The sequence below is a fragment of the Gouania willdenowi genome, chromosome 21 (genome assembly GCF_900634775.1).
Source record: "Gouania willdenowi chromosome 21, fGouWil2.1, whole genome shotgun sequence".
NCBI classification, from domain to species: Eukaryota; Metazoa; Chordata; class Actinopteri; order Blenniiformes; family Gobiesocidae; genus Gouania; species Gouania willdenowi.
The window spans coordinates 1,842,511-1,869,555 of record NC_041064.1 but is presented as its reverse complement, the minus strand read 5'-3'; the positions used below and the strand labels follow the sequence as shown (position 1 = coordinate 1,869,555).

The window sequence follows — 27,045 nt, the reverse complement described above, 5'->3', positions numbered from 1 at the left end:
GAAGGGGGATAGCGTGCTTTTTTGCAACCGCCACAACACACAGCCAGTACAGCTGGTGCTGTATTTCAATGGGAAAGTGCTTTATATAGTCCACCCTAAATAAAGACCTGTGTGTGTGTGTGTGTGTGTGTGTGTGTGTGTGTGTGTGTGTGTGTGTGTGTGTGTGTGTGTGTGTGTGTGTGTGTGTGTGTGTGTGTGTGTGTGTGTGTGTGTGTGTGTGTGTGTGTGTGTGTCACAAAGACCACTCAAACACTTGCATGTTCACACAAACATCCGCTTAATTCATAGTTTTCCCACCCAAGGGAACACGAGGAAGGAATTCCAAATGCAAATTCACTTCCAGTCACTGCGAGAACTTTTTCCAGAAACACTGATCCCTAAAGCTGCTACAGGTGTAATTTGTCTTTTCAAGTTTCTATTTCAAGGTACAGTATGTTTTCTAAATATTTTATTGAAGTTAATCATTACATTTAAAGTAAAGTCTTCTGTTATAGAACAGTCAGAAAATAGTTTTGTGACGTGACGGCTCACCAAAACGTTTATCCAGATATTCTATATCACTTTAACAATTACTGACCTAAAAGCCAAATAATTATATTTGTTCTAAGAGAAGTTAAAAGGAAAAGTGTTTGTCTAAAATCTGCTTGCAAAATCAAGTTGAGCTATTTATGTATCATATGGAAAAATGGCTTTTTAATGGACATGTTCAAGACATTGTGTTAAAGGCGTGTTTAATTTTCTCTCCAGGCGCTTTAAAGAGACTAGATTAACCCCTGTGTTTACTCGTCTGATTTAATTGGAATGACCTGTGACCTCAGTGAGGCTGAGCGCTGTACCTCTCACATGACCTACCTCGCTTCACTCGCCAGCAGCGACCATCGTCGACACACATTCCGCACTCGCTGTCTTGGTCCGAGTTGAAGGAGCGATACCACCTGTCCCCTCAGCGCCCGATGATGTCCCAGGATGACTCCGCAATCAGGCGCACGCCAAAGTCTCCAAAGCTTCTGTCCATTTCTCCAGAAAAACAAACTTCAGCATCCGAACAACCCTCCGAGTAGTCCCCCGATCTCTGAGTTGCTGCAGCCTCAGACACCCCAAGTGTCATTGTTCATGGAATACCGTTAAATGCTTTTGCAGCTGCTGCTGTCCCCTAAAAATACTGGCTGCCTCGATGACAGCAGTGGAGATAAGTCAGGCACTTCCATTCACTTGCCAGCAGGGACTAAAGATAGTTTTGGCTGCTCAGTGCACAGCACAGGTCTTAGCTTACTGCGGTTTTACCATAAAAATCTGAAATAGTTTCAGGCATCTTTCATGAAGCTTTTTTTCCATTGAAAACCTGCTGGATTTGTAAACTTCTCAAACCCAGGATTGTCTTCACTTCAACTTTCAACTTCAGTTTGTTCCATTCCAAACCAGTGCCTTTAAAAGTGGTGTTTTCATCCCTTATGAAGGCGATGCCTCCAGGATCTACCGTGCAATGCATTCATAGTAAAGTGGGAGTGGCTCCAGAGCTTCATACCCTCTACTGTGACTGTTATACAGAGACATGAACTTCTCTCTATGGATTCACAGCTTTTTGAAGTTTGTATTCAGAATGTGATAGAAACACATCAACATCTATTCTAGTTTGTGTTTAGAAACTAATAAAGGTGGGACAACATATTTTGCAACAAGATATCCTTAACTTTTAGTTTTTTCAGAAAAAAGAGAATTTAAAATAACAAAAAAGAATTTCCTAAATTATTGTATTGTTATCATGAGATCAATATTGTCTTCTATTGTATCTTTAACTCAGTGCATTGTCCACCCCTATAGTAACTAAGATAAACCTTATAATCAGTCATAAATAAAGACTTCTCATCCCAGCATTAGTTCGAGGTCAAGAGAACAATGCAGATACAATCCTCTGAAGGAGATTTTATTGCCAACATTGAAGGTTCTTAAAGCAAAAAAAGAAATTTAAAACAAATTGCAGTAATGTTAAAACCATATCTCTTAAATATCAGCCAACTGGAAGTAAATCCATTCCTTTAACTTAAAAAAAATGTATTGCAGTGGGCAACTGGTGGCCTGAGGGCCCTATGCAGCCCTTGGTTTTATTGTATGTGGCCCCCCAAGGAAAAAGCACAAAATGACAGAAAAATACACAAAATGACAGCAAATTTGCCAAAATAAAATGATTTTTTAATTTTTTTAAAACAACTAAGAATAAATGGAAGAAAAATATACAAAACTACAACAAAAACATCACAACGTGTGGACCCACTGTAATAACAGTTGCCTTTATGTTTGCATATGATTTATTTTATTTGTTTATTAGTTTATGTTTCATACAGTAGATATTTTGTATTTCTTTTCTCTGTTGAAAGGGTTGAGATGGTATTGTTTCTTATTGTGGGACCCACAGACCACCGCCCCCCGTTCGCTCTGGTCTAAATGCTTAATGCGTCGGACCTCATGTGTTTCCTTGGCTCTGTTTGAACTGCTGCAGTGTGATAATGAGGGGATTGAACAGCACGTGGTTCTGGGTTTTCCTGCAGTGGGACTGAGCGCTGTCGTCAATGGACAGCAGTCTCCTCTCAGCTGTTTAGTGGTTCTGCGACACACACACACACACACGCTCTCTGCTTTCAGCTGTCGGAGGTAATCTGACACCTGGAGATGGTTATGAAACATTTTGTGCCTGAGACTGAATACTAGCTACAAGAGTTGTGGGATCAGAAGATCTCTGTGTACTCTCATCACTAACGTATGAAAACCCATCTCCACCAGTTGTCTCCACACATGTAAAGCCATAAACTCTTTATTTGTTTGCTCTGCAGGTTTAAGTCTTCGTCCATGCTGAGTTTGTAGGTTCAGCATCGTGTTCTACAAGTAAAGCTTGTCCAGAGTCTCCCATCATAAAACTTAATATGACCTGCAGGAAACAATGTTGAGCATGAAGAGTTTTTATCATTTATTTCTGTTTAAAGTTACATTTTTATATTCTCATATATTATAAAAGTCTTTGATGTGCTCTACTTTAAACCTTTCAGATAAAACACACTTTCACTCATCTTTCATGTCTGTTTTGTCCTAAATTGTACAAGAAATGGAAGACGGGACACATCCTGGGTTAAAGGCCAGTCCAAACCTACCAACGGTTCTTGGTTCTTTAAGAGCAGAGACGTCATCAGCCCAGAGAAAAATGTGGATCGTGTCCGGCTGGTGTCTGCGTTTCATCCACACTCTGAAGTCCCAGAGTTACTGTGTACACGTAAGCCAAGAAATAAGAAACTATAATGATAAACGACAAAAATAAATGAACGACCGGGCTAACGGCTTTTCTCTTCGGGTTTCAGCTCCTTAGGTTTCTCCCTCACTTCATTCCCTAAATCACATCGCATTCTGCGATCTGTCCGTACATGGACCACAGAAGCCAAGTCGGGCTGGCGAGGGGTGGCTGGACCTCAGTGTCCATCCAACGGTCAAACTTGGTAGCGGGAGCCTCCGTTTTTCACTAGTCCAGTCATCTAACCCCTTATTACCACTGGATGCATAACAGCAACAGAGCTGAAATGGTTCAATTCTAGTCAATGTATCAATTTTCACCGCAAGCCTAAGTGGTCCGTCACGGCTACGTAACGACTCCGTCAGTGCAGTCCACCACAGATACGCAGAGCTTTCATTTTTGACGGACGCTGGAGCAACGACGCCTAAATTCAGCAAAGCTAAGCTCGTGCGGGACAGGAAGACAGAATAAAACATCTGGTTTATTTTCCATCCTTCGTCAGGCGCTAGGCAGGGCTACACCCTGAAGAGGGCAGTGGATCGTATTTCACATGTAAATATTGATCTTATCCATTGTTGGATCACAATAATCTCCACTGAAGCTGAAGATCTACTGGACACTAGGACCTAGTGGATTTCCTTCTGCTCCAAAGACACACTGTTCGTATGGCTTTGTGTGTGTGTTTTTTTTTGTATTCACTACAACTCGCTATATAGGGCGACTATGCGTGAATTAGTGAGATCTGCTGAGTCCTTACGCATCACAGACGGAGGCACTGGGATTGATAGACAGCAAATTACACAGAACGTTACGGAATAGTTACGCATCCAATAGAAATATGAAATAATGCACGCTACAGAATGAATGAATGAAATGAAATGAAATGTAACTAGTGATCAGAATGAAACCTAGCTGGCAGCTGATCTCTTCATCCAATCATACAATGGCTCTATAAACCCTGTTTAAATAGCAGTTCTCCACAGCCTGGAGTGAAACTTCCACCGGTTGGTGCACAGACGGTTCTTGTGGAGAATGTGGTCACTGTTACACACACATTTCTTTTCTGCTCACGTTGGTCCAACATTGATGTGTTGGAACTCATGGCGTGCTACACTTTAAGCTAGACTCATTCTGTTGCAGGTTCATGTTTCTGGACTGAGCCACCAAAGATCACCAATAAGAATATTCAGTAATATTTAGACTGTACAATCAGAAATTCATGTGATGGATATGTTCCTGAGCACTGAAACATGACACCACAGTGGGAGTTTTAAAAGAACTAAATTGCCTTTAATTTTCCAAACTCTGGAATGTGAGCGGAGTCCACTGCGGTAAAACTTTGGACGTGTTGAGACAGGAAGAGTGGAAGCATGTGCACACAGCATGAGGAATGCAATGGGTTAAAAAAACAAAAACAAAGGAATTTTGAAATAATGAATGAAGTAATTAAACAAATAAATAAAAGTTATTAGGTTATAAAACCATATAAAAAATAATTAAATAATGAATCAGTCAATCTCAATCAATCAATCAATCAATCAATCTTTTATTTGTATAGCGCCAAATCATAACCAATGGTATCTCAAGACACTTTACAGTAGAGCAGTCTTAAGGATGGACTCTTCATTTTATGGATACACACATATGCATATATACGTATATACACATACATATGTATCCCACACCCAACATGAATTCATCATGGCGGCAAGGAAAACCTTCTGTTAAGCAGCAGGAACCTTGTGTGGATCCCATTCCTATGATGAACAGCCATCCACGTTATGCTGTGTTGGGAAGGAAATTAGATGAATAAAATAATAATAATAATAATTATTTTTTTTTTTTTAAAGAGCACGTAGTTAACATAATTATAAAATAATGATGAAACACATTAGACCAGTTTCTCTGTGTATAGTTTGCATGTGCTCCTTAAGTTTGGATATCTGGTATATCAATAAATAACTCATTTCACTTTTATGCCTAAAATTATCCATTTTTCCTGTGTGAAAGCCAATATCTGAAACTAAAAGTACATTTTGTTCAGATAAATTTCTTGTTATGGTTCTACATCCATCATTATCAATAACACAAACACTGTTTTAAATGAACTGGAACACAACAGCTCTGACAACCAACACAAGTTCAGCCTCTAGTGGTCGTCCTGTGTAAGTACAACCTGCTGTGGATGTTCATCCTCTATAATTTACAGACATGGTTTAGATTCAGTAACTTTCAGTTCTGTGAAAAATAACAAAACATTGGTATTTTGTTACATTTTCAAAAACAAAAAAAGCTCATTTTGAGCATGAAAATAATAACATGAATCCATTGTTTTCCCATTGTGAACATATTGGTATAATTTAATATTTAAGCATTGAATGTTCTGTTCCCATGTGAAGCCTTTCCAGCAGAAAAGCATGTTTTTCGCCCTGAGAGGTGTAGAAGTCCTAATACTGACAGAAGGTGTGAGTGTTTCCTCTGATGTCAGTAGGAAATAAAATGCAGTAAATACCTTCACCTCAGCTCCATGAGGTCACCTCCTCCTCCTCCTCATGTCTGATCTTGTGAGCCCACCCCACACCCACCCAGTGACAGAACTAACTCCCTATGAATGACAGCAGGCTTCCACTGTGTTTACACACTGCATCTACACACAACTACACACCACTTATTTTTACACACCAATGTTTAGATTTTCTCTTCACAGCATGTTTATTAAACTTTACATGATTTCATCTTTGTTTCAAACCTCAGGGTACGGTAGTAATACCCCAGATTATTTCAGCTTCGTCAGACTTTCACAATAAAATACACAACACTGAAACTTTCTTTAAACAATGACTTTGTTTATGCTGAGTCAGCGGAGAGGTGTGTTCACAGGGCTTAGTGAGCAAGAAGCTTCATTCTGTGTGGAGTTTGCATGTTCTCGTTTGTGCTCATGAAATGACAGCATTGATATATTTTTGATACACGTTTATTATCGATAGAGCCTGACCCATGTGAGATTATTGGGGCTGATACCAATATTGGAGGTTTTTAAAAGCCGATATATGAAATAAAAACATTAATTACACAGGATACATACTGTACATGAAGACAAATTCTTCAATAATATCCAACAATATGATTCAAGACAAATAAAATAAACACTACTAGATTAAAACAAGGAACTTTAATCAGTAACACTGTCAACATAAAAACTATAAATACACTGATAATAAGAAAATAATTACCTCTGCAAATACAATGTAAAAAATAACAATATTCAAATGTAAAGTTGCTTAAATTGCAAACATGGTTAAATCAAAGAATATGAAATGTAACTGTTAACAATGAACTACAGTGTTTACATTGTGTAATCATTACAGATGATTATTAAGTAGCTTATTATTAAAAAAGAACAGCACTTGGACTTTTATCACAATATTGTATTTTGAGTTTATTTTCAAAATTTCGACTTTAATCTCAACATTTCGGCTTAAATTTTGATTTGCCCAAAATTATTTTCTCAAACAAAATTTAACCTAATCTACTTCCGTTTGGGTCATATGCCTTCTCAGCAGGCGTTATTATTATTATTATTATTATTGTTATTGTTATTGTTGTTATTGTTGTTATTGTTATTATTATTATTATTATTATTATTATTATTATTATTATTGTTGTTGTTGTTGTTGTTATTATTGTTATTGTTGTTATTGTTGTTGTTATTATTGTTGTTGTTGTTGTTGTTGTTGTTGTTGTTGTTGTTGTTATTATTATTGTTATTGTTGTTGTTATTATTGTTGTTTATATTGTTATTGTTATTATTATTATTGTTGTTGTTGTTGTTGTTGTTGTTATTATTGTTGTTGTTATTATTGTTATTGTTGTTGTTATTGTTATTATTGTTGTTGTTGTTGTTGTTGTTATTATTGTTATTGTTGTTGTTATTGTTATTATTGTTGTTGTTGTTGTTGTTGTTGTTATTATTGTTATTGTTGTTGTTATTGTTATTATTGTTGTTGTTGTTGTTGTTGTTGTTGTTATTATCAGATGTAGATCTTTCCTACAAACACACACTCTGTGTAGACCCTCTTTAGGACCAAGCGGACACCTCTGACATGCGACCCTGCAGGTCACCCCCCCTCCCTCCCTCCCTCCTCCCCCCGCTGTCTCCAGCTCGTGCAGAACGCACCGCTGCGTCCTCATCAGCTGTCTGTGGTTCTCAGTCTGTGGTGGTGGTCGTGGTGCGGGCTCAGAAGACATGACCATGAGGTATGGAGTATATGTGGGGGTCCTTCCTCCGGGGGCTCCTTGTGAACCTGCTGCTGTTCTTCCCTCTGCAGGTGTTCTTCCTCCGGGCTGGAGCTCCTGGTCCTGGTCCTGGTCCTGGTCCTGGTCCACCCCGCAGTGTCCCAGTGGACAGGTAGGAACCATGAACCAACAGTTTGGAACCATTATCTGCTCCACTTTAGAACGTGTGAAGTTTTTCGTTTTTTTTTTTGGTCTTTTTCTAAACTTGTTGAGCGTGCTCGCTCCTGTTGCAGTGCGCGTGCTCGCTCCTTGTTATCCATTAGTTTCATCCCCAGGCTGCTCCATGGCCACATTGTTAGCACTGGCTGATAAAGTGTCTGTTCCAGGCTAAACATTCAAGTCCTAAGTTAAAGGTTCATCCACTGTGTAATAATCATAATAATAATAATCATAATAATAATAGAGCCTATAGTGTGGAGCTGTCAGATGATAGGGAAGAGGAAACTGAGAGGATGATGATTAATATTTAATTGCTTGTTTCTAGGGCTGGGACTTTATCACGTTAATTGCAATTGATTAATTAATTACAGACAAATAACGTGCTAATAAAATATAACGCAGTAAATTGCAGGTTGTTTTTTTCACTCATATACTGATGCATAGAGCACAACACAAGAAACAGGAGAACCCAAAGCAGAAAAGATGTTTTTAATAATCAACAAAGTAAATTAAAAAAAGAAGCACATAGTGATCATAATAATTAAACACATCAGACCAGTCTCTCTGTGTATAGTTTGCATGTTCTCATCAACTTAAACATCTTGTACATTGATAAATAATTGAACTTTTATGCCTAAAAGTATCCACAACTTTGTGTTTTTCCAGTGTTAAAAGCCATTTTCTGAAACTAAAAGTTAAATTTGTTCAAAACAAATATGTCAGGACTCAACATCCATCATCATTATTAAATACTAGGGCTGGGCCTTTATTGCGATAATCGCGATTACTTAATTACAGAAAAAAAATGCACAAACAAAAAAAATAACGCAGTTCATCGTAGTTCTGGGCAATATATCGAGTAGTGAGATATATCGTGATTTCTGTTTCGGTGATATAGTAAAATTACATTATATCCTACAATAATTTTATTTTCTAACTACTAGTAAATATTGAGATCCTTGTACGCTACGTCTCTGAACAGAATCAAAGCATTGTTATTGGATCTCTGAGTGTGTTCTAACCCAGTACACACTACAGAACTCACTCACACATGCTGTCCCTTAGAAAATCCAAAAGTGGCACATATTGTGTTAATAAATGCACCTATTTTGCATCAGCACAAGTTGAAAAAATCAAGTTCTATATATCGTATATCGCGAGATGTGAATGTTGGTCTATATCTCCCAGCCCTAGTTCATCACTTTTTTATTTAGTTTTTGTTTTTAAGACCAAATACTGGTGGATTTAATCTAAAAGGTTATTTATTGAAGTGTATATTTAATGATAATGTATTGTTCTGTAAGACCTGAGCTATTTGTTATAGTTTTAATGTTTAGGAGGAAATGTTTGTTTCAATGATTGAGAGATTTTATGGTTTATACGAGATTATTATAACGCATAATAAAGTCACCATTGATTTCAAATTTCAAAAGTCTTTCTTATAAAGAGAGAATTGAATGTTTAAAACATATGGACAATAACAACTTGTTTATTTATTATATTGTATTCTTGCCGTTACATGGTAGATTCAATGTAAATGATAATCACTATTTTGTTGTTTAAGCTAATTTATTGTTTTTTATAGATTCAAAATTTGTTTTCTATTGAAATTAGAAAAACGTTGCTTCTCGTGTCAAATTATGATGTAAATATTAATTTATTACAAAGTCTCTGATTAATTACATACGTAGTCCCACCACTACTTGTTACTTTATGATGGTTTGTTTTCCTCCATCCTGTGACATGCTTCCATGAGGTCCGAGTCATTCCCGCTCCTCTGCTGGCTCAGGAATCCCTCCATTGTCATGTGATCTTTGACATGCACCCAGCATGCTTTGGCCCCAGGCCGGGGGAGGGGCCCCCCTGCGGTGCCTTTTAATGGCTGAATTAGATGATGGCACATTAAAGATCACAGCTGGCTCGGCCCTTTCTTTCTCTTTCCTTTCTCAGTGCCGAGGGCAGCCTGAAGGCGGGGGGGCGGGGTCGGAAACTGTTAAAACCAAACTCAGGGAAATGGTTGTTTTATGTGTTTGGGGAGAAAAAATAAAAGCTCCGCCTTTGTCTGTGTCCGTGTACTAAATAAACTACAGACTCATACAGTGATAGTGATCAGTATCCTATTCGCAGGGCTTTTGTTTTGAAAAGCAGGAAGTAGAATTTGGCGCTGTGTGTTCATGGCAATAATCAGGGCGTTATTGTTGGTTAGTGTGTAGTTCAGGGGTGTCAAACTCATTCAAGTTTGGACTTCCAACGATAAATTATGTGTAAAATATCGAAAAGTCATCGAGAATATTCAAGTAATAAGTGACAGATTTCAGTCCCTACAGGATTTTCTGACCAATTCTTTATTCATTTCAGGAAATCTTGTGAAACAATTTGAGAAAATTTGCAGGATTTTTGAAAAATGGAGAGTTCTATCAATGATGTGAGATTACAAATGTCTGCCATCATGTGATGTAATTATGGGAAAAATGTGATGACTGCAAATATTGAATTTGTGTGATTGAGAAATCTACAACTGAATTATTTTGTAATATTACAAGATTACTTTCATTTATCAGACGTGGTTAGGTTTTAGTGACTGGATCAATATCTCACAGTGATGGAAAAGGTGGGATTTGAACCCGTGACCCTCTGGTTACAAGCATATACTGTCTTAACCGTTACGCCACTACCATTACTTTCTCCTGCAAAACACAATTGATTCTCCTAAGGGCCAGATTTGGTCCCCGGACCTTCAGTTTAACAGCTTTTTGTCTGACCCCGACAATTAAAACCTCATTTTTTCCTCATACAAATTTACAATTTTTTTAGTGGTTTATTAACAAACGTGCTCATCTTTCCTCCTGATCCTCCTTCTGTAAACAAAGAGGTTTACATCGACATCTTTAACTTTTCCTGATGATTCAGAGCAGCTGAAAGCAGCACAAGTTATGCATTTTTTACTGAAAAATCTACTAAATAATCTATAAATCAGGCTGAATGTTTCACTCCAATAGAAAACAATGGGATGTTTACAGGCAGTGGGGCCTTGTGACATCATCAATCACATGATTTCATGATGGAGGAACACAGGTTCTAAAACTGTAAAGTAGTCCTATTTTTAAAAGTTAATTAATTGAATATGGTGCATAATAATGTGTTTTATGAGACATAAATCTACTAATTAAGACATTTAGAAGATTTTGGGCCAAACAAGTAAAAACAGGGGAGGATTTTTGGCCCATTTTGAGCCGATTTTCGACTTGTGCGACTATTTTGTGGGATCGTGTGAGTCTCTGCTAGATCATGTGTCATGCATCGTGTAATATACATGGTGTAGTATACATAGTGTAGTATACATAGTATAGTATACATAGTATAGTATACATGGTGTAGTATACATAGTGTAGTATACATAGTATAGTATACATAGTATAGTATAGATAGTGTAGTATACATAGTGTAGTATACATAGTATAGTATACATAGTATAGTATAGATAGTGTAGTATACATAGTGTAGTATACATGGTGTAGTATACATAGAGTAGTATACATAGTGTAGTATACATAGTGTAGTATACATGGTGTAGTATACATATTGTAGTATACATAGTGTAGTAGTATACATGGTGTAGTATACATAGTGTAGTATACATAGAGTAGTATACATAGTGTAGTATACATAGTGTAGTATACATGGTGTAGTATACATATTGTAGTATACATAGTGTAGTAGTATACATGGTGTAGTATACATAGAGTAGTATACATAGTGTAGTATACATGGTGTAGTATACATAGTGTAGTATACATAGTGTAGTATACATAGAGTAGTATACATGGTGTAGTATACATAGAGTAGTATACATAGTGTAGTATACATAGTGTAGTATATATGGTGTAGTATACATATTGTAGTATACATAGTGTAGTAGTATACATGGTGTAGTATACATAGAGTAGTATACATAGTGTAGTATACATAGTGTAGTATACATGGTGTAGTATACATAGTGTAGTATACATGGTGTAGTATACATAGTGTAGTAGTATACATGGTGTAGTATACATAGTGTAGTATACATAGTGTAGTATACATAGTGTAGTATACATGGTGTAGTATACATATTGTAGTATACATAGTTAGTAGTATACATGGTGTAGTATACTAGAGTAGTATACATGGGTAGTTACATATTGTAGTATACATAGTGTAGTAGTCTACAGGTAGTATACATAGAGTAGTATACATAGTGTAGTATACATGGTGTAGTATACTAGTGTAGTATACATAGAGTAGTAGTCTATAGTGTAGTACATAGTGTAGTATACATGGTGTAGTATACATTGTAGTATACATAGTGTCGTATACATGGTGTAGTATACATAGAGTAGTATACTATGTAGTATACATAGTGTAGTATACATGGTGTAGTATACATGGTGTAGTATACATAGTGTAGTATCCAGGTGTAGTATACATGGTGTAGTATACATGGTGTAGTGTACATGTGTATGTAGTGTACATGGGTAGTGTTATAGTATATATACATAGTGTATTATACATGGTGTAGTATACATGGTAGTATACATGGTGTAGTGTCATATTGTAGTATACATAGTGTAGAGTATCCATATAGTAGTATATACCTAGAGTAGTATACATAGTGTAGTATACATGGTGTAGTATACATGTGTAGTCTTTTTTTACATGGTGTAGTGTACATGTAGGTGTGTGTAGTGTACATGGTTGTAGTATACATGGTGTAGTATACATAGTTTAGTATACATAGTCTAGTCTACTGGTGTGTAGTCTACATAGTGTAGTATACCATGGGTTGTAGTTGTGTAACATGGTGTAGTGTCCATGGTGTATACCTGGTGTAGTATACATAGTTTAGGTATACATCGATAGTATACATGGTTGTAGTGTACATGGTGTAGTATACATGGTGTAGTATACATGGTTAGTGTACATGGTTTGTAGTGTACATGGTGTAGTACATAGTGTGTATACATGGTGTAGTATACATGGTGTGGTAGTCTACATGGTGTAGTGTACATGGTAGTGTACATGGTGTAGTGTACATAGTATAGTATACATAGTGTAGTATACATGTGTAGTATACATGGTGTAGTATACATGGTGTAGTGTACTATTGTTGTATACATAGTGTAGTGTATACATGGTGTTGTCGTATACAATCGAGTAGTGATACATAGTGTAGTATACATGGTGTAGTTTCATGGTGTAGTGTTACTGGTGTAGTGTTACATCGTATAGTTCATAAGTGTAGTATACATGTTTTTTGTAGTAACATGGTCTTGTAGTGTACATGGTGTAGTGTACATGGTGTAGTATACATGGTGTAGTATACATAGTTTAGTATACATAGTATAGTATACATGGTGTAGTATACATAGTGTAGTATACATGGTGTTGTATACATGGTGTAGTATACATGGTGTAGTATACATAGTTTAGTATACATAGTATAGTATACATAGTGTAGTATACATAGTTTAGTATACATAGTTTAGTATACATAGTATAGTATACATGGTGTAGTATACATGGTGTAGTATACATAGTGTAGTATACATAGTGTAGTATACATAGTATAGTGTACATGGTGTAGTATACATAGTGTAGTATACATAGTTTAGTATACATAGTATAGTATACATGGTGTAGTATACATAGAGTAGTATACATAGTGTAGTGTACATGGTGTAGTGTACATGGTGTAGTGTACATGGTGTAGTGTACATGGTGTAGTGTACATGGTGTAGTATACATGGTGTAGTGTACATGGTGTAGTGTACATGGTGTAGTATACATAGTGTAGTATACATAGTGTAGTATACATTGTGTAGTGTACATGGTGTAGTATACATGGTGTAGTATACATGGTGTAGTGTACATGGTGTAGTATACATAGTGTAGTATACATGGTGTAGTGTACATGGTGTAGTATACATGGTGTAGTGTACATGGTGTAGTATACATGGTGTAGTGTACATGGTGTAGTGTACATGGTGTAGTGTACATGGTGTAGTATACATGGTGTAGTATACATGGTGTAGTATAAATGGGGTCAAGAGAAGCGATGAACACATAATGACCAGCTCTAGATCAACAATCGTAGGTCGTAAGGATTATAAATCCAGTCTCTCATCGTGAGGGTTTCTCACAGTTGAAGCAGAGCCACAGACTGGTTTACCGTAAACTCACACTGCGCATGTACGAACATCGTAGGACAGCTGTAAAAATGACGGACTGTCGTACCCACGTCTGTCCATCCAGCTCCTGGTCCATCACATGACCATCTTTTCTTTTTTAAAGCTCTTTTTGCTGAGATTACCGAGTGTCTCTCCACTTCCTGGTTTTTCTTCTTCGTCTGTTTTAATGGCGACGCTTCAGTGTTCTTCTTCTTCTTCTTCTTCTTCTTCTAATTTGTACGTTGCATTTCCGTAAACAAGACCCCGACGTGTGGTGTATGAACGTAGAGTGTGAGCAGTCAGATGGTGTGTGAGTGTGGGTCCGTACAGTGTGAGAACATGAGTCGTGAGCTGAGAACCTTCAGGCTGTGTTTGATCTGGAGCTGAGATCAACCATTGGAAATATCACACATTGTATTCCAGCCTTTACGTGAACCATTGTGGTGAAATTTCTTTTCTTTCCGTTTGCTAAAGTTGCTAAACATTGGGACACACGTTATACGGTGGATAAATGTGAGATATTGTCCTAAAGCTTTTTCCCTTTCAGAAGGTGAAGTGTCATATTACAGCATATTTAGTGCGATTATTGGCATTTCTGAGTCAGATTGCAATTTCTGCTTGATTTAAAAAATAATAATATTAATTCCATTTTCATTTTCATTTCAGGAAGTGAATTCTGTTGTTTCTTTTACTGTGATCACAGAAAATCAAGTTCCTACTTTAGTTTCTTAGGAGAAAAAAGGGTTTTAAGATGTTTTTACTCATTTTAAAAGCAGGATATATAAACAACAAACTTTACATGTGTTTTTTTTTTGTTTTTGTCTACTTCTGTTCTCGTTTATTTCCTGCTTCCTGTTTTCTGATGAATCCGTCTGTATCTCCAGATGTGTTTTAACCTAGTTAGATGCTGAAATCCAGATGTGACCACCGGGGTTTTTGTTACACACACACACACACACACACACACACACACACACACACAAACATGCACTTTTAATTTCACTGCAGGAAACAAAACAAAAAGTGACATGACATCCAACAATGATTTATGAAATCCATCCACGCTACATACGGTTAGCGTCGCTGGCTAACGCAGCACATGGAAAAGACTAAACACAAAGCGACATCCTTGACATTTTAAAACAACTCCCACTCACGAGCCTGAGCCACAAATGTGTGCTTCCACCGAGTGGAACCCACACAAACTGTCTCATTACCTTTCCCCAAACACCTAACAAAGCTCTACGCTACAGTCACACACACACACACACATCCAGAGACGACCATTGTGCATAAGTAGGTTTACTTAGGAGAAAATCCCTGGATTAGACATCACAAGGTTCACTGAGTGAACAGAATCAGACCAGTTAGGAACAGGAGCCACTGCCTAAAAGTCTGCACTTAATGACAATTACACCTTTGTGGAGCTTAGATAACCTGTGATTTACAAACTACGCTATACACAATGCGCCAAAATCTGTGCAGATGGAGTTTCTTTTGCCTTTAGCTCCTTTATAGATGTTGAAATGGGTCATTTGAGTTCAAATATCTTAGAAATGTGATTAAAAATGCAATCATTGGTTTAAAATAATGAACTATCTGCCTTATTCCAGGGGCTGCTGCTTAGTAATCATTTGTGCAACTCTAAATTAAGCACCCAGACTCTCAGACAGAGCAGGATGGATTAGGATCAGTTTGATCCAAATCTCCAGCCTCTGATTTTCTGTGATTGTGGGAAATGGAAAGAAAAACTGGAATCCACTTCATGAGACAAAAATAGTACCATCAAAATCATTTTTTTAAAAATGATGAGGTTTACATCGACATCTTTAACTTTTTCAGCTTTTTTTAGAGCAATCAAAAGCATTAAGATTTGTTATTTAGACTGAAAAAATCTACTAAATGGTTTTGGTATAAATCAGGATGAATGTTTCATTGCAATAGAAAACAATGAGATGTTTACAGGCAGTGGGGCCGTGTGACATCATCAATCACATGATTTCAAGATGGAGGAACACAGGCTCTCACACTGTAACGTAGTCCTGTTTTATTGTCATTATACAAAGTGTAACTTCTCCTATTTACAGTGCAGAACATGTTTAAACTTGAATACGATTATTACAGTTACTAAAAAAAAAAAGTTCATACACACTATAGGAATAAAAAAGATGAATATTTGTAAATATAAAGAAGATTAAATGTATTGCACAGATGTTTGTGAAGTTTAACAGCCTGTGAGGACATCTGATGAGGGAAAGACGATGAAACGGAAACAAATCGTAAATATACAGTATAAACTGAAACAGAATTGTGGAAGTAGAAAATCATAGGTTGTATACGTTTATCATTGGTTTACATTTGGTGCTTTTTCCCCAAAAACAGAACGAGTTCCCACTGTGCACAAACACACTTTTATAAACAGTTGCGTAGCTTTTGTAAACTCTTTAAACATCTTAGTATTTATGCTCCTCTATGATCTGCTTTAGAAAGCCTCTGACAGCTGTTATTTGTATCTTTACGTGCCGCTCTCGCTCCGTCTTTCAGCTGCTCTCTCAGGCCGTCCCTCGTGTCAAAATGCCGGCTTTGACGGCCTCTGTATTTTCGCCGCCGTAATTGCTGCTTGTGCTGCAAAGCCGAGGATTTGCAGAGGCGCTCGCTGCGCACACCCGACTATCCAGGGCGCTAATGGCACACTCAGCGCCCCTGAGCTCTCACAGCCTCTTTCCTGTTTGCTGTGCAACCCTCACTTATTGACTGGTTTCTAGCAGGTAACAGTTAGTGTAGGGTGTGAAGCTCTAAATTACAGACTTTACCGTACATGTGAACATAGAGAAAAGAAGACGTACGTACACTACAGGTGGGTAAAAATATCCATTAATGGATGCATTGTAATATTTTCCCTCCTGATTCAATATTGATTCAGTAAATCCTATGAATGATTCACCTCCAGGCCAGTGGGGGCGCTGTGGGGGTCACAGCATAGAGAAGTGCTTTCAAGCTAAACAAAAATCTGCATGTGTTGTGCACACAAAAACAGTTAAGTGAAATTTATCACAATTTTCAAGAGGAATTAAATATGTTTTATGTCGTTTTATGTAACTGCACTTTACTCTTTCAGAGTTTATACAGAACTTTAATTTAATTTAATTTTTTAACATTTATTCTCCAATATAGACAAATATTTTTTTCTTATTGTGCAAAATTGTTAGATGTTGGTCACATTTGCATGAAAATAAATATATGTTGTACATATATAAAATTTATATTAAAAATATTAATAATATTTATTAATAATAATAATAATAATAATAATATATCAGGGTTCCCGCAGATCCTTAAAAATTCTTAAAAGGCATTAAAATCATGAATCTAAAAAAAAGGCCTAAATTGTCATTAAAATGTCTTAAATAAATGTTTCAAAAGTCTTATATTTTAACACATAATATGATGATTATGATTGTAATTCGTCTCACATTTCAAAATAAATGGTAACATTATTTATTTATTTTTTTTAATGTATAAACAACATGGGAAAATGTAAATTTAACAAAAATTGTCTGTCCAACAAATATTTTTCTTAATGGTTTTTATGTTTTTGTCTTCATGTTTTATAGATTTCTGACTATTTTTGTAGTCATTTTGTGTTTTTATATTTTTTTTATTATTTCTGTTTGTTTATTTTTGTATTTTACTGTCATTTTGTGTATTTTTGTGTGTTTATTTTGGGGGGCCACCAGTTGCACGTTTGCACTAGACCCTAAACCTGTGTATTTGAGTTTTTACTGTTGGTCTTAAATTTAATTTCAAATGGCAATAAAAAGTCTTAAAAGTCTTGAATTTATTATGACTAAAGCTGTTGGAACTCTGTATATTATTATTATTATTATTATTATTATTATTATTATATTTTATGAAAATAATAATAATAAACAGGTACTCTCTTTGTGTATTTCTGCTTTTTATTGAATCTGTATCAAAGGATTTTGTCAATATTGAATTGAATCGCGACCTAAAGAATCTAAATGAAATGGAACACTACCCATCCCTAATGTACAGTGAGAACAAAAATACTGATTAGTCGCTGAGGAAGTGACATAACTGTGTTTTTACTGCAGTGTCATCTACTGATTAACTGTGTATAAATGATGTAATATTGATTATTGTGTTGCAGGGACATCTGTGAGGTCTCTAAAGTACCACGAGAGCCATAGTGACTTCTCACTCTGCTTTCTACCTGCTAAAGTCGAGCTGATAGACAGTTAGCGTAGCAGTTAGCATTGTCCATTAAAAGCTGTAAATATACTGATATGCAGACATGGAGCAGTGAGGAGGAGCACACTTAGCTAATCACACTCTGATTGACTCAGTTTCCAGCTAATAGCAACAGAATTAGCCAAATGAGGCTCGCTAAGAGCTGAAGGCGGTGCTGATCATCGATCAATCAGGAATGTGTGCAAACAAAGCAGACAGGAAGTGACCTGGAGCAACTTCACTTTGCATTTCTCCAGGAATCCTGTAGATTTCTTGGAACGCTAGCGACACACTGGTTTAATTTATTTATAATCCATAACGTACGGCGCTAGCTTCATGTGAATATATGGCTCTACGTGTTAAAGGTCCTGCTGTAACATTATATTCATCTGTCATGATGAATAGACAGGGCTCTTATTGTGAAAGGGTGTCTTTGTGAAAGCTAATCTGTCTCAGTCTGTGAGCAGTGACTCAGGGAAACCAGATCCTGCTTTAGGTAGTGTTCACTTGTCTTTACTGACAGCCTGTTGAGGTGCATGAAACCAGAGAGAAGCCCCGCCCCCTCAGCTTTACACTAGTGGTTCTATAACTTTTAAGTCCCACCTTTTGTCCGACTGCAACATTTCACTGAGAATTCTATTTAAAAACATCTATAGATCATAATAATGGAATGAATGAGTGATAACACATATTTTACAATCTAACATTATAAATAAGTCAATGTAACAGTATTTACTTCCTCCTGAATAGATTTATTTCTATATTTTTCATCATTTCCCTCCTGATGTGTGACCAACACTGACCTTTGTATTTTCACTTCATGTTTTAATCAACATCATTTATATCATCATTTTGTGTTTTTTGTGGTTGTTTGTCTGTCTTTTTATTATTCAGTATATTTTTCTCTTATTTTGTGTGTTTTTAGTGTCAATTTATGAGTTACTGTTAATATTAAGCATAATTAAATTATAAAAACCCATATTTAAATGCTTTCATTTGTTAATTTTCCACTCTCTCTCTCTCTACTACCCCTGTAGTGTTATCACGTACCCCTAGGTGTACACGTACCCCCATTTGAGAAGCAGTGCTTTAGACTCTCTGAGAACCACTGATCCAGTGCGTTATCTGTGGTATTTCTGTGTCAGGTGTTAGCCGTGTTAGCGTAGCAGCACAGTGTGTTCTAATGAATGAATGAAGAGGCCCCTCTACTCCCTCTACTCTGGGGAATGTCATTGTCCGTCTACGAGCCGCACTTTGCCCGTTCTACTCCTCTTTTCACCTTCCTCCTCTTCTTATCTTCAGATTGACTCTCCTTATGTGTGCGACGCCGCTTTTCAAGGCTTTTCCTTGAATTCCACTCATTCAGCCGTCCCTCAAGAGCTGCCATGTCTGCGGGCCCTTCAGGCCCTTCAGGCCCTTCAGGCCCAGAGCCCACCCCATCACCACGGGGGTGTGAACGCCGCTCAGTCCCACAGAACGAGAAGATTAGCATCCATCCAGCCCCTGACAAAGGAGGGATTTACGCTCCTTCACGTTCCTCTACTTTTAGACGGAAGTGAGAGTTTGACACGTGTTGTCCTCACTGCACCTGCCTGACAGGGAGGGGGCGGAGCTACAGATAGAGCATCCAATAGTCACAATGGATGATATTAATGATGACCACAGCAGGGCCACAAACATGTGATTGTATCAGATCATAGGGTCACATGATCAACATTCATGTCAGCATTAGAATAATAAACAATTAAAGTTCATATCCAGAGGATGAAAAGAGAGAAAGAACATCTGGATGTCCCGCCCTAAACAGCTCCACTTCCTCCCCCTGCCTCTGCCAATCTACCAGAAGCCACGCCTCTACTTTTGTGCACGCGCATAGAGTAACATAAAAACAATGTTTAACAACACTTATGGTAGTTTGATTAAAACATGTCTATGGGAAATGTTGCCCAATCCTGGGCAGCAAGCCCCTCCCCTTTTGAAAAGCAGCTCTGAGATAAATTATCCACTAGCTTTGTACCTGGACTTTTCTTTAGTTTTTTAGTAGAAACTTTGGAGTTTGGGGGCGTTACTCCATGATGCTACGCTGCTCAGTGTGCACGGTTTTACGCACACACATTCACTTTGATTGACAGTCTCTGCTACAGGAAGTCGAAGCCTATTGGCTGACAATGGCAGCGTGATTTGTAGTTTGTTATAGGGGTCTATAGGATGAAGATGGGACATATATACGTTCATGTACTGTATATGAATGAGTTAAAGACTAGTTAGACATTTTTACACATTTCAAAAAATCATACCTAAAACATACAGTAGATTTCTCAGAAACTCCAGAATATCAGCTTTAACACAGGAAACAAACTGAGATTTGGGGTTTGTCGCATCATTTTTTTTGCCTTTTTGTTGTCATTTCTGTGTTTTTCTTGTGTTGTCTGTTTTTGTCATCGTTTTGTGTGTTATTTCATTGTTTTTTGTGTTTTCTTGTGTTGTATGTTTTTTGTGGTTGTTTTTGTAACCTTTTCTGTCTTTCTGTTTCTATGTTTTTTGTCATTTCCTGTTATTAAACTCATTTCTGTGTTTTTGTGTATTTTAAAGTCACTTTCTGTACTTATTTTTGTTCATGCATTTCATGTGTGTTTGTTCTTGTTTTAAAGTATATTTGTGTATTTTCTTCTCGTTTTAATGTCATTTTTCTTTTCTACGGGTTTGGTTTGCGTTGAGGGCTGCTGTGGAGTCTGGTACGATCCTCCCTTCCTGTGCGATCACACGCTGAGTCCTGCCTCTGTCGCTCATATCTGACGAGTTGTTCATTATTGTTGCGATGATGAGCTTCCAGACAACAAAGCCGTGCCCTCCATTCACTGGGGGCTTGTTGCGGTCCAGGTGGCACCGTTGCCAACCACCATGGCCATGTCACATATTATTCACCACAGTCCCATGAAGCTCTGCTGGTGGCTTTTCTTTCTAGTTTTACTGAGATGTTCAACTCATCCCACAGGTTTCATGGTCGTACTTAAGACCTCATTATTTCAGCTCCGGCTGTAAAAAGTCTAATTAACTTTGACCTTCCTGTTTAGAGCGTCTCCGGCCGAGTTTAACTGAAGAGAGAAGTAGGGCGTCCGATTTTTTAGTGATCGCAGAAAACGGACAGAAACAACTTAATTTATGTTCTAAATGGAAAACATCTTCCTCTCTCTTTTTCATTATTTAGAATTAAGCCCCAACATGATACAGAAATGTTTACCTGCATTTTTTGGGACCATATCACACGTGGAACTGGTGTGATTAGTTTTACCTGGTGACATTACACCTCTAATTAAAGCTGCACAAATTTAATCCAATTCTAGTCATGATTACGATTTTGGCCTCCACAATTAAATTAACCTGATTTTAGGGGGTTTTTACTAGTGGGGCGCAAATTCTTGGTTAAATTTGGTAGTATTTATCAGTATTCTTGTTTAAATCTTTTATTTTGCATTCTAAACTGTTTACATATTGTTTGTTAAAAAGTAGTAGTAAATAAAATACAGACGTTTTCCCCAAAATGATAAATAATACTGATTATCATTTTGGCCATAATGGTGCAGCCCTACCTCCAATCACATGGCTGTGATATGATTAAAAGTTTCACAAATAATATTTTGGGACTATATGATACATTCCATGGGACGCGAAAAATACTCTCTTGACATGGGGTCGTAATTAGATTTTAAAAACCACAGACAAAAAAGAGTTCAAAGTGTCAGTATTGTAACAATTAATTTAAACTGGCAAATGATGAGCAAGACAATTTTGAATGTGGTTGAATTGTCAAAAATAACCATGAAATTGGTAAAAAAAAGAGGTTTAAAGGGGCAACATGTGACATTAGGTGTTAAAAGTGGTGGAAATGGTTTTATAAGTGCTGAACATGTCTGGAAAGTGGAAAAAATGTGCAGAAAGTCATTGAAATGTGATGTAGATGTGTCAGAAATGGGAGAAATGTAGCAAAAATACATTAAAAGGAGCAAAAATATGGCATAAAAAGTATGAAAATAGGTTAAAATATGGGTTAAGTTGTGAAGTTGCAGAAAAATTGTAAAAAAAAAAGGAAAAAATGGGCTGAAATTGTAAAAGCAAAAACAAAATTAGTTTCTTGAAGGCATCTGTTGACCCTCTCCAGTGTCCCCCCGACCCCCAGGTTGAGAACCCCTGGTCTAAACTGGGAACGATGATGAAACAAGAGCCAAACGTTAAAGTATAACGTGATGCGGTAAAGAGTAAACATTAAACAGAATGCATCTCTCCTGTGTTGTATGTACGTGCATGTCTATAAGCATGCACGGGAATAGAAATGAGTAAAATTGTGCTAATGTTGAAATCTAAACACTGCCGTTTCATTGGCTGCTCGTTTCCTCCTAAAGTAAAGAACGTGCATGTCTAAACAGATCTGTGATTTAACATGGAGCTCAGAATGTTGGCACAGGTGAAGCTGCACATGCACATATTCTGAGAATTAGTGTCAGTCGTAGTGATTTAGCTGGTATTAAATATGTGTCGAAAGTACAGCCTCAAACGCTGAGCATCACGTGGAAAGAATTCAAGGAGACGCGTCACCTGTGCAGCGGCCAGGTCTGTGCACGGATCGTTCAGGCGCTCTGCTGCTCCTTTTGTCCTTTTTACGCTTCTTTGAAACTCACTAGACCTCCCTCAGGAGTGCCTTCCACTTTGCATGGCACTGGAGGAGCGTGTCGCTGCACATCAAGCCTCTGACAGTAAATCTAAGCGATGAATGAAACACTGGGGCTTTGTCACACGCTTTTCCTCTCTGCATGCCTTTGGCTTTGGTGCAGATTGATGGAGGAATATTAATGCATACATCAGGAAGAGGAATTAATGGACAAATCAACTGGAATAATAAGATTTAAAGAAAAACAACTGAAATGAAAAACAAAGCTCTATTAAATAACAGAAAAACACACTAGTGACAACAAACATGCACACGATTATGAAAAAAACACACAAAATGATGGAAAAAATACAAAAATACATTCCATGTCATTTTAACAAATGGTCAAACACCTCAGACTCAAAAAATTCAGAATTTTTTACCAATTGTTCAGTGATTGTTTAATATTCACACTAAATTTTTAGTTTTTGATCTGATCAATACTTTCTGAGATATGGATAATTTAGTGAGGGGGTGTGTCCTTATTTATCTTCCATGTTCATCTCCCAATATATTTGTAACTCCATCACATAGAAAGGTAAATATGGTTATAGTAATAAGCTCCACCCACTCTCTGCTATACATCCTATATATCTGGTGGACATGTCAGCTCCTCTAAATAGTCACAAAGTCAGTGTGTTTGGGTCTGGAACATGTTCAGTAAACTACTTAGCATATGTCTCAGCTCCCTGTAATGTGATCAGTATAGAGCTATGAACATAGACTGTTCACATCACTAATGATTTATGTTTTAGAACGCCACATTTTTTCCAGTTTTTTACTGAAAATGATTGAGTTTATTGTGTCAGTGAATGAAAGCATAGAAACAAATAATCAATTTGATTTGATAAAGAAATGATGGAATCTATGAACAATACTGTTCAGCTGATGCTCATGAAGGTCTGGTAACACAGCGATGGAAGGAAACAAGAAAAGTGTGAACGCCTGTAGGACTTAGTACCAGCTTTCAAAGCTTTACATTGTTAACACACTTCATGTTCCCTGAAATAGGCCTGTTTGTATCAAATCTTTTTTCACTTCTGTTCAGTACTTATGTTTGTACCATTTCTAACTATTAATTGGACTTGAACAACTTGAATTGTCATATATACATATATATACATATACATATATATGTTATATGCATATATATGTCTATATATGTATATATACGTATATGTATATATGTATGATATGCATATGTATATATCTATATATATATATATGTATATATATATGTATATATATATATGTATATATATATATGTATGTATGATATATATATATATATGTATATACTGTATATATGTGTGGAGCTGCATTACTATACCAGTTTTTTAGTTTTTCTATGTGATGAGTTCCTCAGATATTGAAGCTGAACATTGAAGAAAAATAAGGACACATACTCACTAAAAGTATTCAATCAATCTACTAAAGATTTTACAGTGTGACTTTTGAATAATCACAGAATAATTGTTAAAAAATCAGTTCATGGGTTATTTGTTGAAATGACATGGAATGACTCAATAACAATAATAAATAGAAGAACAAGTCGACATTTTAATCAACAAAACAAACGGTAAGCTCCAGGGTCATGATGGTGCTGAAGTTCTTCATTTGAGAATACCTTGAAGCACGGCGGGGAATGCTGCTGCCTGCTCGTTTATGTGCTTCACCTTCAGCTGACGCTCTAATCCCCTGTAATGAACGCAGACAATGGCTGCTGGGGAATGACGTGATGCCTGCGGGTAGACCCGGGGGCCTCGGCGGGGAGGGATACAGTAGATGAAGGAGGTGAGCGGGACAAAGGAGGCTTTCATCCACCAGACAATATCTGGGGCCTCAATTAGAGAAGGACGGACTGTAGCTGGTGTCCTTTGTACGCACCGTGGACCAGTCCATGTCCTCATCATCTAATGCTATAGTTTAACCCACGCAGAGCATGTTAAACTAGGATTTGATCTGCCAACCTGATCAAAAGAAGGTGGACTTACGGTGTGTTCACACCAACAGGTCGAATCCTGGAGCGTTTCAACTGCTCTAGGATCCTTTTGGTCTGATAGTCCTTCTCTTTTGGTCTGATAGTCCTTCTCTTTTGGTCGGTGTGAACGCAAACCAAGTGTAAAGTGGATCAAACAGAAGAATTCTGGATTGTTTCTGTGGGTCTCAGAGTGTTTCCAATCTAAGTCTAGAGTGATTAGGTTCACTGTGAACAGAGCCGCGCTTGTTGCGGATTATTTAAAAACAGAAAGTATCAGAGGTTGACGTGGAGTGCATGACATTGTAGATGATCAGAAGAACCGGAGACGGCACAAACCAGGGCTTTAAAACCAAGAAAAGCAACTATTGCTGCTCCATTGTTGAAGGAGGAGAAGCTTTGTGAGCACTCCACACCCACTGGCTTTGACCCATAGAGGAGAACCTCTTCTCAGTTTTCGTTTCTCTGCCTAAAGAAGTCTCTACTCCAATAACGGCCCCTCAAAGCTTGGTTAGATCATGGGCTGCTTTCACTCCTGGTTTAGTGGTGGACTGGGTCTGAATGGTTGCGAAACAGCTGATCATTTCATCTTCCATGTTTTGTCTGGGTCGAGTTCAGATAACAACTTCTGATCCATGAGCTAACCAGTTATTGTAACTCGTTACTGTAACTAGTTACTGGAGTAGAGGACTTCTCTAGGCAGGAGAAAACAGAAACCTGAAGAAGAGGTTCTCATCTATGGGTCAAAGCCCGCACTGTAGAGTGCTCACTAACTTCTTCTTTCAACATTCAACAATGGAGGAGCAACACGTTGTCCATGCTTTTCCTGAGTTTAAATCCTGGTTTGGGTCGTCGTTGGTTCACTGATCACCCACAATGCAGTTCAATCTACATCAGTGTTTCTCAAATGGAGGTGTTGACAGTTGAAGCTAATCACTCTAGACTTTGATTGGAAACGCTCTGAGACCCACAGAAACAATATCTCTAGAATTCTCCTGTTTGATCATCTCTAGACTTTGTTTGTGTTCACACCGACTAAAGAAGGAGGACTATCAGACCAAAGAAGGAGGACTATCAGACCAAAGAAGGAGGACTATCAGATCAAAGAAGGAGGACTATCAGATCAAAGAAGGAGGACTATCAGACCAAACGAGGAGGACGATCAGAACAAACTGACCCTAGAGCGTTTTAAGCACTGCGTTGGGTTAGAAGACATGGTGTGGTACGTGTGAACAGAAGAGGAGACCCCAGACATTGAGACTTAATCATGATTAGTGCCACATTAGATGTGAAACTACAAAGGAATGCAGAATGTTCTAAGGAGGTTTGGAGCGAACATCTTCCTGCAGAGAAGTCTCACGGGATGAGATTTCACTAGTTACCAGGCTCCTCCCCCAAAACAACCTTCAATGGAAACACCTTCAAACATACATTAGACTTGTGGAAACTTCAGAAATATCACTTTCAATTTGTGACAAACTGTAATGGAACCACAGTTTGTGTCAGAAACATCTATCATCAGTAACAGTTTGTTAGTAAATCATCTGCTAAAGGTGATGTTTAGTGGTTTTATGATTTAGGATCTCAGGGAATTTGGAGTCATTATCCAATGTTTTTATATGGTTTATAAACTCTGATGAATTCCATTGATGTCTCTAATAACACATTATATAAGATTAGCTGAAGCTTGCTAAGCCTCCTGCGTTTGTCATGTGGAAATAGTTGAAGCAGTGGTTTCCGTGCTACGTGCTCAGACCACGACTGCACAGGTTGAAGACAAACATCCAGACTTCTGTCAAACATTGATGTTTTAGTGACTTAGTGCTACTAACCTTAGATTTGGGCGTTGAAAGATTAAATTAAGGTTGGTTGGGTGGTGGGTTGGTCTGTATCAGGTTAGTTGGATGTTGGATGGTGGGTTGGTTGGATGTTGGGTCTGTATCAGGTTGGTTGGATGTTGGATGGTGGGTTGGTTGGATGTTGGGTCTTTTTCAGGTTGGTTGGATGTTGGATGGTGGGTTGGTTGGATGTTGGGTCTGTTTCAGGTTGGTTGGATGTTGGATGTTGGGTCTGTTTCAGGTTGGTTGGATGTTGGATGGTGGGTCTGTTTCAGGTTGGTTGGATGTTGGGTCTGTTTCAGGTTGGTTGGATGTTAGATGGTGGGTCTGTTTCA

The 27,045-nt window shown here is 37.5% G+C and overlaps 2 protein-coding genes and 1 long non-coding RNA gene across 15 annotated transcripts in view; 2 read left to right on the top strand and 1 right to left on the bottom strand.

The window, feature by feature from the left end:
* The window catches only part of obsl1b (obscurin like cytoskeletal adaptor 1b), a 43,350-nt gene extending 41,920 nt beyond the window's left edge, over nucleotides 1-1,430 (bottom strand). For 9 of the 13 annotated variants that reach the window (XM_028435425.1, XM_028435428.1, XM_028435430.1 and 6 more), the window contains exon 1: nucleotides 853-1,430. The gene's annotated coding sequence lies outside the window, so the exon portion shown is untranslated. The remainder of the gene's footprint in view (nucleotides 1-852) is intronic. The other 4 variants (XM_028435436.1, XM_028435437.1, XM_028435438.1 and 1 more) reach the window with 2 other exon arrangements.
* Nucleotides 251-3,727, top strand: LOC114454736 (uncharacterized). Its single transcript, XR_003672612.1, has 3 exons — nucleotides 251-425; nucleotides 3,096-3,262; nucleotides 3,348-3,727. It is a non-coding gene; the product is annotated as an uncharacterized LOC114454736 (long non-coding RNA).
* A 3,703-nt stretch (nucleotides 3,728-7,430) lies between these two features.
* Nucleotides 7,431-27,045, top strand: part of col18a1a (collagen type XVIII alpha 1 chain a) — a 103,075-nt gene continuing 83,460 nt past the window's right edge. Inside the window, exons 1-2 of the mRNA XM_028436475.1 lie at nucleotides 7,431-7,534; nucleotides 7,606-7,685. Of these exons, the coding sequence (XP_028292276.1) occupies nucleotides 7,524-7,534; nucleotides 7,606-7,685 (91 nt within the window). The 5' untranslated portion in view covers nucleotides 7,431-7,523. The remainder of the gene's footprint in view (nucleotides 7,535-7,605; nucleotides 7,686-27,045) is intronic.